The sequence below is a fragment of the Panthera tigris genome, chromosome B2 (assembly GCF_018350195.1).
Source record: "Panthera tigris isolate Pti1 chromosome B2, P.tigris_Pti1_mat1.1, whole genome shotgun sequence".
NCBI lineage: Eukaryota > Metazoa > Chordata > Mammalia > Carnivora > Felidae > Panthera > Panthera tigris.
In genome coordinates this window covers 79,800,627-79,817,484 of record NC_056664.1, presented here as the reverse complement: position 1 = coordinate 79,817,484, position 16,858 = coordinate 79,800,627, and the positions used below count along the sequence as shown (strand labels likewise).

Below are 16,858 nucleotides of genomic sequence, written 5' to 3'. Positions count from 1 at the left end.
CTCTTCTGTTAAGAACATCAGTCAGGTTGGATTAGGGCCCACCCATATTGCCTCACGTTACCTTAATTACCTCTTTAAAGGTCTTATCTCCAAATACACTCATAATCTGAGGCACTGGGGGTTAGGACTCTAACATGAATTTTGGGGGACACAGTCCATAACACTCCCTGTGGCAGGCAGGCAGCAGCCTCATGTTACAGCCACCCATGGGTATTCAGCAGGGCAGTGTGGTGCTGGAGAAAGAATTTGGGTTTCAGAGTCAGTTTGGCCAGGGTTTGTGTCTTGTCTTCTAGTCACTCTTTAGCTGAATGAACTTTAGTAAGTGACTAGACCTTTCTGAGCCTCTCCAAACAGCTGTAAATCAGTGCTCCTGGAGTTGTACAGAGTAAGGGAACATCAACCACGAACCAGGTACAGGATAGGACCTCAGGATGTATCCTATTTATGGGAAATATATGATTTAAATTCTTACTATAAATTGCTGCACATAGTGTTCAACAAGTGCTTTTTTGCCTATTTTTAAACCCCATAAATTAAAAAAAGAAAAACTACTTTTTATTTGGTTTGTTTGTTGTCAAGAGGGATGAATTCCATGAGTATTTTCTATTTCCGTGCACCTTTAATTTAGAATTTACCAAATGCTAAGGACTGTGCTAGTTATCAGAGCTGTAAAGATGAGTGTCACCTGGTTTTCGTGTCCCACGATGTCCTGGGTCTGAGTAGTTTAACATGTTAATTAGACTGTGGGATTTCGGTATTTCCTCCTTGTTATTTCCTTAGGTGAAGTGATTTCCTCTGTGAGGGAGCTGCAGAGCTTGAATGTGGAGCCCTCTGCAGAGAAGGAGAAGCAGCGGTCAGAAGCCAAGCATATTCTCCTGCGGAAGCAGCGAGCTTTAGCAGACCTCTTTCAACACCTTGCCAAAACTGGTATGGTTCTCATTGGAAACCTGATGAAGAATGGTCACCAGCTCTTAGGGAGGAAAACAACGCGGGTGATGTGGGGGGAATTTCTAGAGACGATTGGGGTGGTGGAAAGCAGGAGGCAGTAGGCAAGGTTTTGAAATGCCATTCTGAGAGTTCAGTCACACATATGAAATCCATGTGATGAACCAACCATTTGTGAGTCCCAAATATTTTCACAGTTTTGTAACGAAGGTTCTCAGAAACCATGCTTTGTTTTCATCACCATATGTTGTATGGCACCCACCCTTCCAATGTAGCTTAGAGAGCAAATTCTCAAACTTTAATGTATGTTCAAATGACTCAGGGAATCTTGTTAAATGCAGGGGTTCTGTTGTAGTAGGGGCAGGGCAGGGCCTGTCAGCCTGAGTTCTAACAAGCTCCTGGGTGGTGCTATTCCAAGGACTTTATTTTTAGAGTCACAGTGGCAGTGGGATGGGGTGGGGCATAGCATAGTCATTCTCTTCTGAGTTCCTTTACTTAAATGCATGCTATTTACTTCCTAGGTTTGTCATATCGCAAAGGTCTTGCCTGGGCCCGTTCAAAAAACCCTCAAGAGATGCTTCATCTTCACCCGTTAGATCTCCGGAGTGCATTGTCTGTAGTCAGCAGCACTCAGGCTGATTCTAGGTTTGTTTTTTAAATTATAAATGGAGCAAGTCATTTAAGCTTCATGTCTTCATTTGCCAAAATGGGGATAGAATACCTCTCTCCTAGCATTGCTGTAAAGATAACATTTTAAAAAGTGCCTGGCTCTGGCTCTGGCTCTGCATCTGGCACGTGGTGAGCATTCAGTAAGAGACTTTTTTTTTTTCTTTTTTCTTTTTCTTTCTCCTTGTATTCACCTCTCCCGTTATTTTTTTTTGGTCCTCTGATTTTCCTGAGGGCTCCTCACTTGGTTTGAATTCACAGGCGAAAATCTGTGAGAGAATGGCCACATTTTTAGTGATTGCATATACATAAATTCTTTATAATTTCTAATGTATTCTTCAATTTGAGAACCTATAAATTTTGAGACAGAGTTACCTCTGTGTTCATTAACTGTGGCAGAAGTGGTTGTAAATAGATGATTTACATGAGCTGGGTACACATACATTTGTATTTTGTTTGCTCAGTGGCCCTCTGAGTGCTTTAAAGTTTAATTCAACACAGCATTATAAAAAGTAGAAATTTTATTTTTAAGATTTATTTAAGTAATCCCTACACCCTTCGTGGGACTCAAACTCACAACCCTGAGATCAAGAGTCACATGCTCTTCTGACTGAGCCAGCCAGGCATCCCCAAAGTAGAAATTTTACATAAATAAATAAATATTCTGAATTTCAGTTTTTCAGGAAGATTGGGCCAATTGGATTTGCTTTCCTGTGAGAAAGTTAAACTGTAGCTCCCTCCTTTGGACAGGACACATGCTCTCCAGATCACTACAGTCTGCAAACAGTCCTGTTGCTTTTCCCACATTGAGGTCGGCTGTCATTGCCATGTATCATTTTGTGCTTGTCTGTCCTTAATCATTTATGTTAACTGCTTGGCCCCCGTGGGCATCAGAATTTATGACCTTTAGCTTCCACTCCTAAGATAGTTATAAAGTTTTCATTAAGGAAACTATATTGTCATCATAATTTATTTTCCCTCTATACTTCCAGTGTTAAGTATGTAATACATTCTTTGCATAAAGGACTAATGAGCGCCTGACTGAATGAGACCTCACAGAAATGAATCTATTCGCACTCTTAGCTTTTGGTTGTGACTACATAATACCAATCTCTGAGTCTTCAGGATCTTTGATGGGAAATAGTGGTTTTATTTAAGTATATCATGTTGATTTCTAGGCTGCTGACAGAAATCTCCTCTTCATGGGATGGATGCCAGAAGTACTTCTTTCGCTCTCTTGCACGGCACGCCAGGCTTAGTGCAGCCTTAGCAGCTCCTGCCAAGGTAGGTGAAAGAACCTCAGAATTACCGGGGCCCAGGGAAAGCTCCTATTTTGTTCCTCCAGGGCAGCACTCTCAGGTCTTACCAAGTGATCAGAGCCCATTACAGAACGTGACTGAGCTTTTTGCAGAACATCATTAAACTTACAGTATAAATCAGTGTAATTTTGTGCTTAATCAGAAAGCATTTTATCATAAATTCTATTACTTACGTTTGCCAACAAGACCAAATGCGTAAGAAAAGTTATGTAAGGGGTGCCTGGGTAGCTCAGTCGATTGAGCATCTGACTTCGGCTGGAGTCATGATTTCAGGGTTTGTGAGTTTGAGCCCTTCGTGGGCTCACTGCTGTCAGCATAGAGCCTGCTTTGGATCCTCTGTCTTCCTCTCTCTCTCTCTCTCTGCCCCTTCCCCACATGTGCTCATGCACACACACACTCTTTCTCAAAAATAAATAAAACATTTAAAAAAGAGGTTATATAAGAAAAGCTTCATGTGGAGAATGCCATCTTCAGATAGTTTTCCTCTTGTGAATTGAGAAAAGGCCACTAATTTTGATGTTAAACTAGTTCTTGTTTTGTTTTGTTTTGTTTTAGTTTATTTATTTACTTCGAGCTGGGGAGCAGCGGAGAGAAGGGGAGAGAGAGACACACAGAGAGAGAATATCCCAACTAGGCTCTACACTGCCAGCGTGGAGCCCGATGCGGGGCTCGAACTCACAAACTGTGAGACTATGACCTGAGCCAAAATCTAGAGTCAGATGTTTAACCAGCTGAACCACTCAGGTGTCTCAGTGTTAAATCATGGAACATCAGTGATTTGTGGAAGCACAATTTGAGAAGCACTGCTTAGAAAGATGAATGTGTTGCCTCTAGACTGCAGCATATCCAAAGCTTATCCAATTAAAAGGCACTTTCCCCAGCGAGTTTTGGATGAAACTGCTTTCTGGTAACACCTGCGTGTGTGGTGATGTTTGCCAGTAAAACCTTTGGCATGTTTCCACTTCCCCTTTGCAGGAGTTGGGCATGAGCAACGTCGAGCGATGCAAAGGGTTCTCGGCACATCTGATGAAGGTGCTTATCCAACAGCGGCGCTCCCTGACCACGCTGACTGAGCAGTGGATCCTCCTCAGGTATTCACGAACTAGTTAGTTGGGTTTGTGGCATGAATTAGGAACAATTGTGTGAGTCTGCTCTCAATTTGGAAATGAACTTTTGAGACCCACAGAAGCAGATGGGGTTTCTCTTGGCTCTTCCCCTTGCTTTTGGTGATGTGCTTCTGCCCTGTGGTTGTGGCAGCACCTCTTGGGAGAATGGGCCCTGGGAGATGAGTTCGGGGGCTGAATTAGATAAAATTGCCATGGCTGAAGTACACCTTGGTCTGGAGAGAGGGGGTTTGTGGTTGACAGTCCATCAGATTGCGTGACAGGATTGTGTGTATGGTATCTGTCTCTGGGCATAGATTAGATTTGAGACTGCTTCAGTTCATGGGGGGTTTTGGACCACAGAGTTGCAATTTGCTGAGCCATGCATGGACGTTCCTCAGTGGAATTAAATATTTAAAAGACGAGGACAGTTAGGAAGCCTGTCATCATTTTTTGAATGGATTCTTGGCTGAGAGGTAGTATTTCCAGATTGTAATCACTTTGGCCGCAACCATTTTCTGTTGTACGCATAAGGGTTTATCTAACAAAGTATACCACGTTTACTAGATTTTTTTTTTTTTTTTTTTTAAGTAATGGTTGAAATCACTGCAGTGATTTGACTGTTAGATGGGAAAAAGCTGTAAGGGGGTAGGTGATAAGCAGTGAGTTTTGACACTTGTGTAAGACTGAAGACACTTGCTTTCGGTCTTCAGAAGGTTGTGTTTAAGGATTTCAAAGGGCGTTTTAACAGTCTTAACCATGGGGGTTCTCTCCTTGATTATGTGAAAAAACCCATACTTTGTTCAGAAACAAATGAAGTTATTGTTAAAAACAACATGGCGATGCAGTTTAAGGTGCCACATGATTTCTCCATGGGTTTCTCTGCACAGGAACCTCCTTGGCTGTGTGCAGGAGATTCATGGCAGACTGACTGAGCCGCTGGTCTACCCGGTGGCCTTCCCCCCTCAGGATGGTGTGCAGCAGTGGACAGAAAGGCTGCAGCATCTGGCCATGCAGAGCCAGATCCTGCTTGAGCAGCTCTCCTTGCTCCTCCAGTGCTGCCCCAGTGCAGGGCCAACTCCAGGCCACAGTGGTGCCCAGGTACAGGGTCAGCCTTCTGCCCCCTACCCAGAAGGACCAGAGCTCACCAACGGCCAGCTTTCTGGAGCCATACAGGACCTCATCCCATCAGAATTTAGTTGCCCATCCCCACTACCTCGAAATCAGCTGCCCTCTGGTTGCTGGATGCGGAAACAGGACGAGCTTTGGCAACAGTCAACTGCGAGATTAACAGAGATGCTGAAAACCATTAAAACAGTGAAAGCTGATGTTGACAAAATCAGGCAGCAGTCTTGTGAGACTCTCTTTCATTCTTGGTGAGTATGGCTATGTCTGTACTGTCCCTCTGTGTGCTTCGGTGCTTGCTCAGAGTTTAGTAAGGGGATAAAATGATGAAAGGTTATTTTATTTCAATTCTGTTTTTCTGTGGACCTTCATAGTGCTTTGTAGCGTATGTCTAGCTGTTACTCTTGAGGTACAGTGAATTCTCCCCTGCTCACATTTTAGTGGATGGAAGGATCAGGGTGTGTGTGTGTGTATGTGTGTGTGTGTGTTTATGGTAGCCCCTTCTTGTCAACATTGTTGAATTTCTGTTGTTGCAGGAAAGATTTTGAAGTTTGTTCTTCTGGGCTGAGTTGCCTGTCCCAGGTGTCAGTTCATTTGCAAGGACTAGAGTCCTTGTTCATTATTCCCAGGATAGAAGTTGAGCAAACAGACCAACAAATGGCATTAGTTGAGAGCCTGGACTATTTAAGAGGAGAAATCAATAAAGCCACAGATGACTTTACTTCCTGGAAGACACATCTACTTGCTTCAGGAAGCCAAAGTGGTAAGACTGTCTGTCACTCAGTAAGGGAGTCAAAGCCTGGTGTAGGAGTGATGTCTTACAGATTTAAATCTAGACTATCCTAAAGACACATTATGTTTTGTTCCAGACATATCTGTCCAGGGTTCTAAGGCAGATAGGTGTGGTTGGAACCCCTAGCTCTTAACTCTTTCTGCCTCATTTCTCTTTTTTCTTAAAGTTTATTTATTTATTTTGAGAGAGAGAAAGGAAGAGAGAGACAATCCCAAACAGGCTCCACACTGTCAGTGCAGAGCCCCATGTAGGGCTCGAACTCATGAACCATGAGATCATGACCTGAGCCAAAATCCAGAGTTGGAGTCAACCATCTGAGCCACCCAGGCACCTCTCTGCCTCATTTGTTTGAGTACCTTGCCTTTGAGTTGATCATGTCACTTTGTAGCACACATGTAGGGAGGCAGCACGGGCTCACTCGCTGTTAGCAGACAGTTCTTTCTGAGACTGGAAAGCTGAGGGCTGATATTTGGACTAAATTGGTGGTTATATACAGCATCTTAACTATTTTCATATTTTTGGCATTCTTCTAGCAGAACTTTCAATAAAAGATGATAAACTTGTAATTCATCTCAGCAAGGACTGTGTCTCATTCATCTTTGTATTCAGCACAGTTTGACACTGTGGCTCACTCGTAGTAGGTGGTTAACAGGTGGCTGTTTTGTAAAAATAACAAGTGAGGATTGTTAATGATTTCTAGAGGCACTGGAGCAAATGATTGGGTTTTTTGTTTGTTTTACACCTTCTTACTTACTAGGAAACCAAATGTTAGATGAAGGGTTTGTGGAAGATTTTTCAGAACAGGTGGAAACTGCCATCCGGGCCATCCTTTGTGCCATCCAGAACTTAGCAGAAAGAAACAGTAAAAAGACAGAGGAGAACACTGACCAAAGCAGACCACAAGAAGAGGACGGTATGTCTGAAATCAAGGAAAAGCTATTTTTCTACTTGATTTAATTTTTAAATTTATCCTTCTGGCTAAATATTTTAAAAAATTTTTTTTGTGTTTATTTATTTTTGAGAGAAAGACAGAGACAGAGCACGAGTGGGGAGGGGCAGAGAGAGGGAGACACAGAATCTGAAGCAGGCTCCAGGCTCTGAGCTGTCAGCACAGACCCCGATGCAGGGCTCGAATCCACAAACCATGAGATCAAGACCAAGCCAAAGTCGGGCTCTCAACCGACTGAGCCACCCAGACGCCCCTTTGTGGCTAAATACTTAAGGACAGATATTGGGAATGATGAGTGCGTGAATGGAGATGAAAAGGGTTTATTTTGTGTTACTCATCATGTCTTCCTCTTCTGTGAATGAAAGGGGCAGCAGGCTTGGAGGGACTGCAATCAGGACATCTAACAAAACTGTTAGAGGATGATTTGTGGGCCGACGTGAGCACTCTGCATGTGCAGAAAATCATTTCTGCTGTCTCTGAGCTGTTGGAGAGGCTGAAATCGTACGGTGAGGATGGCACAGCAGCAAAACACACGGTAACCAGCAGTGCTTCAGAAGCTTCTTGCCATCCAGAGTGGGTTTCACTTTGCTCCATGTAGGTGCTCCCAAAGCAGGCCTTTGGGGGCAAAAATCACTCAAAATTTGTTTTCTTTATGCAGGTAAACATGACTGACAAACTGTGAAAAGCTTAGGGCTTGCTAGCTAAGGGTTATAGTTTTAAGATGCGTAGATGCAAAAAAAATGCTAGCAACCCAGAGTATCTGTCATCTTGGGATTCTTTCATACCCTAACCACATATTTTCCTGGGTGTTTGATGTTAATGGTGGATGTTGCTGCCATCAGCTAATGAATCGCCACACTCTGCAAATACCTTCCCCTTCACAACAAGCTAGCAAAGGGGGAGGTTGCCACCTCCATAATATTCCAGAGAAGCAACTTATTTTGTAGGACATTATAAGTCTGTAGCACTGACTCCAGTGCCAACTTTGATTCTGAATAGAATTCGTTTATAAACATCTTATTCAAAAAAAAAAAACCACTACACTTTATTAAGTAAATGGATTGTAAGTGACAGAATTTAAAGCGTACTTTTGTGAAGGTTTGTGTGAAGATGGAAGAAATAGTAGAGGCGCGCGTGTGTGTGTGTGAGAGAGAAAATATACATAAAACTTACCATCAGTGGCATTTAGTGCATTCACAACATTGTGCAATGACTGTTGCTGTTTAGTTCCAGAACATTTTTATTACAGGGAAAACCCAGCACCCATTACATAGTGTGAGCAGGCCTTGTGATCTTTTGCCCGCAGTTCTTCAGCCAATCCTGCTGCTTGTTGGTGCGTCTGGTGCCCATGCTCTCCAGGTACTCAGACCTCGTCCTCTTCTTCCTGACCATGTCTTTGGCAACTCACCGTAGCACTGCAAAGCTGCTGTCTGTTCTTGCCCAGGTCTTTACAGAGCTCGCCCAGGAGGTAAGGACTGTTCATGTGAAGCACCCTGGTGCAGCCAGTACCAAATACTTGGTAGCCATTAAGTGCTTGCTTTCACAGGCTTTTATTTAGGACATTCACAAACAGCAGGAGGTCATTTGCTCTCCCTGTGGATTTTTTAGGGCTTTGTCCAGCACCCTTTCACTATGCCTGTTTCCACTAAGGTCTTGGAACCTGCACGTCCCCCACTGATGAAATCCCTAAACTCCAGAGGCTATCCTTAACCTTAGTTTCCTTGTTTGTAAAATGAGATCTGCCCACACTCCTTAGCATTTTTGTGAGAACTACCTTCAATTGAATATACTTTGTTTTATTTTGATTTCCTTAGTATTCTAAGATTTTCTCCAAATCTAAGTACAATACTCGTAAGAGTCACTTGAAGATAGGAATTTACAAACTAAAGATGGACTTTAGGCTTCTTATAAATAGTCAAGAGTTCTTAATTCTGGGTAACTGGAATATTAGAAAGGGTTTAAAAATGGAAGACAAGCCCATGCAGTGTATATAGAGGACGAATGTGTGTATTTGTTGAGTAATAAATAAATGAATGTCTTATTTGCTCCTTCTGTCTGATGGGCACTGAGCCAGTCTCAAATCTCATCACTCCTTGGAAAATATACCATATGCAAAAGAGCGGTAGGACAGTGTATGGTGAGCATACCCTGAGATTTGGGTCAGTTCTGTTTGTCCACTTGTGCTGTTGCTCTTGTCTGACAGGTTTTAGAATGACTTTGGCCTGTGTTTTGGAGTGGGGTGTGGGGGTTTTAATATAAGCAAAGTGTTGGGAGCCCTTCCGCTATTCCAGATGTAGCTACTATGAGTGATGTGCCCTGCAGAAGGACCTCTGAATCTCCGCCTCGTACAGTCATGTTCTGCCTGTACCTAAACCTATTTTAAATGTTTATTTATTTTTGAGAGAGAGAGAGAGAGAGAGAGAGAGAGAGAGAGACAGAGCATGAGCAGGGGAGGGACAGAGAGAGAGGGAGACACAGAATATGAAGCAGGTTCCAGGCTGTGAGCTGTCAACACAGAGCCCGACGTGGGGCTTGAACTCACCACAAGATCATGATCTGAGCCGAAGTTGGACCCTTAACTGACTAAGTCACCCAGGTCCCCCTCAGTCAGCTTTCTAAGAATACATGTCCTGATAGTGAGTTTGCCTTTCCTTTACGTTTTTAAGTATCCACATTGTATTCATATCCTTTCTGAGTAGTCCTGAGGGAAATTGAAAGTAGGTTAGACTCAGTGCTAAGATAATAGATCTATGTCATAATTATAACACTTAATCCATGGAAAGCTGTTTCTTTGTAACTGAGTCACAATTGGTATTTGCAGGTTTGGGGTCTTAATTCCTTGTTAGTTGGCAGCTTGTTTTTTAATACATTTCTATCCTCAGATTGACAACTTGATAGCTTGTCTGATAAAATTCCTGATTGAGAGCCACTATTTTTGTCTACGGCCGTACCACCCTGAACTCTCCCGATCTCATCTGATCTCGGAAGCTAAACAGGGTCGGGCCTGGTTAGTACTTGGATGGGAGAGAGCCACTATTTTCTTCTACTTGTTTTTCTATTCATTTTTGTCCCACATGCTAGCAGTTGATTTTTCTTTCCAAACTATTTTCCAACACGAAACAGTTTGTTAACACTTGATGAGTGTTTCTGTGTCTGACCTGTTCTTGACTCTAGTCCCTATACTGTGCCAGCCAGGTGCCTTGGCAGAAAACAGCTGAGGCTAGATGTAGCACCTACCCCAGGAATGATAGATTTAGCTCAAGAGTTGAAGGAGGGGCATATTCTTTTTATATTAAAACTAACATTTTACTTGAGAAGCACCATACCAAATTTTCTTCAATTTTTGAAGTAAAAATGAAACCTGTTGTGGCATCTGTTTCAAGTTGCTGAACCTCCAGGGTTACATGTCTTGTCTCCCTCTTTCTCCTCTTAGTCTTACTAATTTGAGAAGTAAATAAAGAATGACAAAATCCCTTTGGGATTTAGACACTGAGAGGCTCTACCCTTGCTCAATGACTTGCTCCTAGGTGCTGTCCAAGTATAATTCATTAAGAGTTTTGTCTTGCCAAATGAAAAATTACCACACACTAAAAGGCCTCTACAGAGTCAAAACCTGATATGTTAAATCTGATGTCAAGCTTTGAAACTGCATAATAACTGTTATCGAGGAGGAAAACAATGTCAAAAGTTTACTGTATCTATTCCCATCAGATTTAAAATATTGAGCTAAAAAAAGCTAACAATTTTTTTTTTTGTATCAGGACTAGAAATCCTTTTTTTGTTTGTTTCTGTTTTGTTGTTTTAATTGCTTTTGAACTTAACTGTTCACTTTTTTATTTTTAAGGGATTTTGCCTGCCCAAAGAATTCATGGAAGATTCAGCAGGAGAGGGAGCAACTGAGTTCCATGACTATGAGGGAGGTGGAATTGGGGAAGGCGAGGGCATGAAGGATGTGAGTGACCAGATTGAAAATGAAGAACAGGTATGTTTTCATATGTGTGAAATACACATACAGTTTACAGAAGCTCACCCCCATTTCCCTTTGTTTTCAATATTAAATTTTACACATCAATGTTTTTACTAAGTAATGGTTTCAATCTGTGATCCATGGAACCCTAAGAATACTAAAGCTTTAGGGAGTCAGGTATAAATAAGCCTAGAGAACAAGGAACTTTGCAGCTCAGTCATTAGTTATGGCTATAATTTGAAAGGGAAATGATTGAGGCGCCTGGGTGGCTCGGTTGGTTAAGCGTCCGACTTCAGCTCAGGTCACGATCTCACGGTCTGTGAGTTTGAGCCTCGCGTCGGGCTCTGGGCTGATGGCTCAGAGCCTGGAGCCTGCTTCCGATTCTGTGTCTCCCTCTCTCTCTGTCCCTCCCCCATTCATGCTCTGTCTCTCTCTGTCTCAAAAATAAATAAACGTTAAAAAAAAATTTTTTTTTAAAAGAAAGGGAAATGATTTAAACTTTTGGTGTTTATTTAATTTTTTTTAATGTTTATTCATTTTTGAGAGAAAAAAGAGCATGAATGGGGGGCAGAGAGAGAGAGGGAGACACAGAATCTGAAGCAGGCTCTGAGCTGTTAGCATAGAGCCCAGTGCAGGGCTTGAACCCATGAACTGCGAGATCATGACCTGAGCCAAAGTCGGATGCTTAACCAACTGAGTTACTCAGGCGCCCCATTAAATTCTCTTATTTTAAATGGGGAGGTCTTTGTTGATGATTTTCTGAAGTGTTTTTGGTAGTGGTTCATTTAAAGATAAAAACCGTGGCTATTTTAAGTGACCACTGCATTAAGTAATAATGCCATTGTTTACTCTTAATAGGTTTTATTGTATGTCTTTAAGACCCATTGAAAAAATTTAATCTATATCCTCTTTTGGTTGGAATGAAGAATGTTTTTGAAATAGATGGCTTGGGCTAAGATTTATCCAAAGGACAAACGAGTGCCGATTCATAGGGGCACTTGTATCCCAATGTTTATAGCAGCAATTTCAACAATAGCCGAATTATGGAAAGAGCCTAAATGTCCATCAACTGATGAATGGATAAAGAAGATGAGGTTTATATATACAATGGAATACTACTTGGCAATGAGAAAGAATGAAATCCTGCCATTTGCAACAACATGGATGGGAATGGAGGGTATTATGCTAAGTGAAATAAGTCAGAGAAAGACAGATACCATATGTTTTCACTCATATGTGGAACTCAAGAAACTTAACAGAAGACCATGGGGGAACGGAAGGGGGAGAATAATTTCAAACAGAGAGTGAGGTAAACTGTAAGAGACTCTTAAATACAGAGAACAAACTGAGGGTGGAAGAGGGAGTGGTGCAGGGAAGAGGGAAAAATGGGTGATGGACATTGAGAAGGGCACTTGTGGGGATGAGCACTGGGTGTTGTATGTAAGCAATGCATCATGAGAATCTATCCCCAAAACCAAGAGCACACTGTATATGCTGTATGTTAGCTAACTTGACAATAAATTATATTAAAAAATTAAAAATTAAAAAATAAAAATGTTTTACTAGAAAAAAAATTAAAAATAAAACCAAGGGGCACTTGGGTAACAAAAAAAGGGTGTGTGTGTGTGTGTGTGTGTTGAGCGAGTGTGAGCAGGGGAAGGACAGAGAGAGGGAGAGAACTCCAAGCAGGCTCTGCGTTTTCAGTGCAAAGCCCAATGTGGAGCTCGATCCCATGAACTGTGAGATCTGAAATCAAGAGTCAGATGCCCAACGGCCTGAGCCACCCAGACACCCCTGTTGGCTTTTTTAAATGCATGTCTCATTTGGGAGTGATTTTTTTTTTTTTTTTTACGTATTATTATTATTAGTCATTTAGATTTATCAACTGTGACTTGAAGAATAAGAGATAATGGAATTTCTTTTTAGCGCCTATATTCTAAGTCTAAAGCAGACCATAAATTTTTATTTAAGGTGTGGTTATAACTTAGAAATAAAGGACCAAACCAATTCAAACTTACTCTCATCCTTAGAAGGGAAAAGTGGAAAAAAAAAGCCAAAAGTGTGGTAGAGCTCTTTTTTTTATTTTTTTAATTTTTTAATTTTTTTTTTAACGTTTTATTTATTTTCGAGACAGAGAGAGACAGAGCATGAACAGGGGAGGGGCAGAGAGAGAGGGAGACACAGAATCGGAAGCAGGCTCCAGGCCCTGAGCCATCAGCCCAGAGCCCGACGCGGGGCTCGAACTCACGGACCGCGAGATCGTGACCCGAGCTGAAGTCGGACGCTTAACCGACTGAGCCACCCAGGCGCCCCAAGCTCTTTTAATGCATAATATATTTCTTTTTTATTTGCCTTTACTCTATTTATCAAATTTAACTTTGTCAAAAGTACTTTTCTCATAGGAAAATATTAAAGCCAAAAAAAAAAAAAAAAGAAAATAGAAAAGTGCAATCCAATGTGAAAAATATTGAGATAAAAGCTATCAGAACAATTTGGCAGTATCTCATAGATTTTGAATTGTGTGTATTCTTTGACCTAGGAATTCCATGTTTCCTGATAGAAATGTTAATGTTTTTTACTCAAGTATGTTCACTATACTATTATTTATAATGGTGAAAATTATAAAAGAATCCAAATACTTATCAGAGGGAATTATTTAAATTATGTTACCATCCATTCAGAATAGCATTATAAGTTAGAATGAGGTAGATTTGTATGTATCAGCATAGAAATATTATCTAAGAGACATTTTTGAGTTAAAAAAGAAAAGTAGAATGCCAGCTTGTGAAGCAATGATCCATTTTTGTTTAAAAAGATATTGGGAGGCAGATATTGCTACAGATTGCCTATATTACTAAATGCTTATTGGTGTATTCATGGTTAAAAAGATGCACCAGAATGTCACTGATGCTGATTTCTTTGGGAGGAGGATGGTGGTGCCATGGGAAACTAACTCTTTCTGTTTTGCTTAAAATTCTTTTAATGGGATTTTATTATTTTTGTATTTTAAAAAAGCATTTTTAAAAATCCAACCATAATGAAAGAACAGTCATGAATCTTTGGCCCAAATATCGCCTAGAGTATATAGAAATACATAGTTTAAGGGAAAGTGGACAAAATTACATTGAGTTACTGTCTATGAGAGACTAAAGTGATAAAAATATTAGAGATATGGGGAATACAATAAGAATGAATTTTTATCCTTAAGAATTCATATTTTTTGAGACTGCATATTCTTGTTAAATCTGGATTTTTTTTAACAATTCACATGAAAAAGAACAACAAAATTCTATATTCTCTAATCACAGCGCAGTAAAACTGGAAATTATAGACATATTAAAGCAAACTAGAAATTGTTTGTGGTTGTCTCTGTTGGTTCTCTTTTTTTCTCTCCCTAGAGATAACTTTATACCATTAATGTTGGCATTTAGGTATTTCTGTTTTATTTAGAGCTAAATAAACATTAGAAAAGTTACAATGTTTATGTTTTCTATAATACTTTTTGATATAGGCAGAAGATACACTTCAGAAAGGCCAAGAAAAGGATAAAGAGGATCCCGACTCAAAACCAGACATTAAGGGCGAGGATAATGCCATTGAGATGTCAGAAGACTTTGATGGGAAAATGCATGATGGGGAACTTGAAAAAGGTTTGAGATTGTCACTTCATTCTTGTTTTTAAAAAATACTTTATCTAGGAAATTACATTTTCCCAATAAGAAGCCTATTATCTTTTTTAGCAAGTTTATTACTCTGCATAACTGCAGATGAAAACATCACCTATATGCATGTTTCATCACTGTCTCCATGGAGGCAGAAGTCTGTAGTCCATTCTGGAGATTCTTCTGAGCAAACTGAGACATTGACTGGTATTTTGGCTGCCTCATGCACTATGTGCAGTGACTTCCCCTTCAGGGAACCTTGAAGGAACAAGGAGAGATGTCCCTAACAGAGCTTGGCTTAAAAGTAAATTGTTCAGGGGAGCCTGGGTGGCTCAGTTGGTTGAGCCAACTTCGGCTCAGGTCATGATCTCGCAGTTTGTGAGTTCGAGCCCCACATCAGGCTCTGTGCTGACAGCTCAGAGCCTGGAGCCTGCTTCAGATTCTGTGTCTCCTCTCTCTGCCCCTCCGATGCTCACGCTCTGTCTCTCAAAATTAAATAAACATTAAAAAATTTAAAAAAAAAAATGCCTCCTTAAAAAAAACTTATATTAAAAAAAAAGTAAATTGTTCAGGGTAGTTTCTTAAAAAATCTTTTTAAAAATTATAAAAATAGTAGAGATTTGTGACAGATGATTTGGAACAAAAGTTCAAGAGTAAAATATCTATATCTACATTTGTAAAATAGATACCTATACACACACCATAAATAGTTCTATAGTCAGCTTTTTTCATTTAACATATAAACGTTCCCCTGTCATTACAATTTGCTTGAGAATATGATTTCTTATAGCACATTGTCATCTGTTGTGTTTATACCATAATTCAGTTCTTACCCCTAAATTTCTCTCCAGAGCTTAATTTGAGATAATTGTGTCTTCTTCTAAGTGAAGATCTTGCAGAAATGAAAATTGACCTTAGAGTAGAAAAGCATATGCTTGCCTAAGCAGCTTAAGAATATAACCTTTGTCACAGTAGACTGAGCAAAAACAATTGCGAAAAATTATGATTGAGTTAGATGTGTGATTTTAAAAGACGGTCAAAATAGAAGTGTAGAGTATGTTCGAGATGGGGAGGAACCTTGGACATCATTTCACAGACAAGAAACCAAAGCCCAGTAAAGTTGCTGAGTCTCATAATGATGAATATCCTCCCCACCCCCCAGCACCAGAAGTAGACATCCTGACAGCTGTTCCATCACCCTTCTGTTTATTAATATCACACATTACAGACTTTTTTTTTCCTTCAAATAGTTTGCAAAACACAGTAGGACTGCTTCAGGAGATCTAAAGGCATCTGTGTGTACAGTGTTCTGTAAATGCAAGCAGTAAATCTCAGGTGGGGCACTTGCCAGGTGGTGGGTCCATGCCTCTTCTGCACATGGCCCAGTCAGTTAGGGGATTTGCCTAACCTCAGTGCTTTCCCTTACAGAAGAGGATGATGGGAAATCAGACAGTGAGGGCGGAGACCTGGATAAACAGATGGGCGATCTGAATGGTGAGGAAGCTGACAAACTTGATGAGAGGCTTTGGGGTGATGACGATGATGAGGAAGAAGAAGACAGTAAAACTGAAGAAACAGGACCAGGAATGGATGAGGTAATTAAAAGATTCTCCCCACCCTGTAATCCCCAGTTTGAGAGACCTTCTTCCAACAAGCTACCACTCCCTGTCATTTACTGCTCTTCCTTTTCTGCCTTTTTTTCTTTCTTCCATCCTTCTTTTTTTTCTTCTTTTTTTTTTCTGTCTTACTTAATTGAACTCAGAGCTAAAAGAATGGTCTGACCTGGGCCATTCCATGTGTAATGGAGGAGGAAAATTAAGGAGACTGTGCAAATGCTCTGATTCTGCTGTTGGCCACTGAACCTCCCCAGCTCTCTGCTTAGGAGAAATCAGGGCTGGGTGTGACACTGCAGCAGCACAGTGTGACCCACCCCACTGTTCACACGCCTGCTAATACTGCTACCATCTGGATGAAGCCAGAATGTTCTTTCCAGGTCATGGAGGACACCCTGTCAGCTGGATATTTCCAGAGGATAGGCTCAACAGACAGAGATTGTACATGTCTAAGAGCTAGTTTAGATAGAATCAACTTACGTGAAAGCGGTTTCTTAGATTGAGAGTAATGATTTTGTTTTTTCTGCCTCTGATATTTAGGAAGATTGTGGACTTGTTGCCAAAGACGACAACTTGGATGCTGGGAAGTCAAACAGAGATAAAAACCGAGATAAGGAAGAAAAGGAAGAAGCAGAAGTTGCTGATGATAGACAAGGCCAAGACAAAATTAATGAACAAATAGATGAGGTAATGAGGATTTGAAACCAGTCTGCTCC

At 40.8% G+C, this 16,858-nt stretch overlaps 1 protein-coding gene across 1 annotated transcript in view; it reads left to right on the top strand.

The window, feature by feature from the left end:
• Positions 1-16,858, top strand: part of MDN1 (midasin AAA ATPase 1) — a 173,180-nt gene that overhangs the window by 137,614 nt on the left and 18,708 nt on the right. Inside the window, exons 75-87 of the mRNA XM_042986808.1 lie at positions 781-927; positions 1,467-1,590; positions 2,790-2,895; positions 3,906-4,021; positions 4,924-5,409; positions 5,695-5,921; positions 6,709-6,864; positions 7,266-7,435; positions 8,207-8,368; positions 10,745-10,882; positions 14,379-14,517; positions 15,958-16,124; positions 16,683-16,829. Coding sequence (XP_042842742.1) covers positions 781-927; positions 1,467-1,590; positions 2,790-2,895; positions 3,906-4,021; positions 4,924-5,409; positions 5,695-5,921; positions 6,709-6,864; positions 7,266-7,435; positions 8,207-8,368; positions 10,745-10,882; positions 14,379-14,517; positions 15,958-16,124; positions 16,683-16,829 — 2,285 coding nt within the window. The remainder of the gene's footprint in view (positions 1-780; positions 928-1,466; positions 1,591-2,789; positions 2,896-3,905; positions 4,022-4,923; positions 5,410-5,694; positions 5,922-6,708; positions 6,865-7,265; positions 7,436-8,206; positions 8,369-10,744; positions 10,883-14,378; positions 14,518-15,957; positions 16,125-16,682; positions 16,830-16,858) is intronic.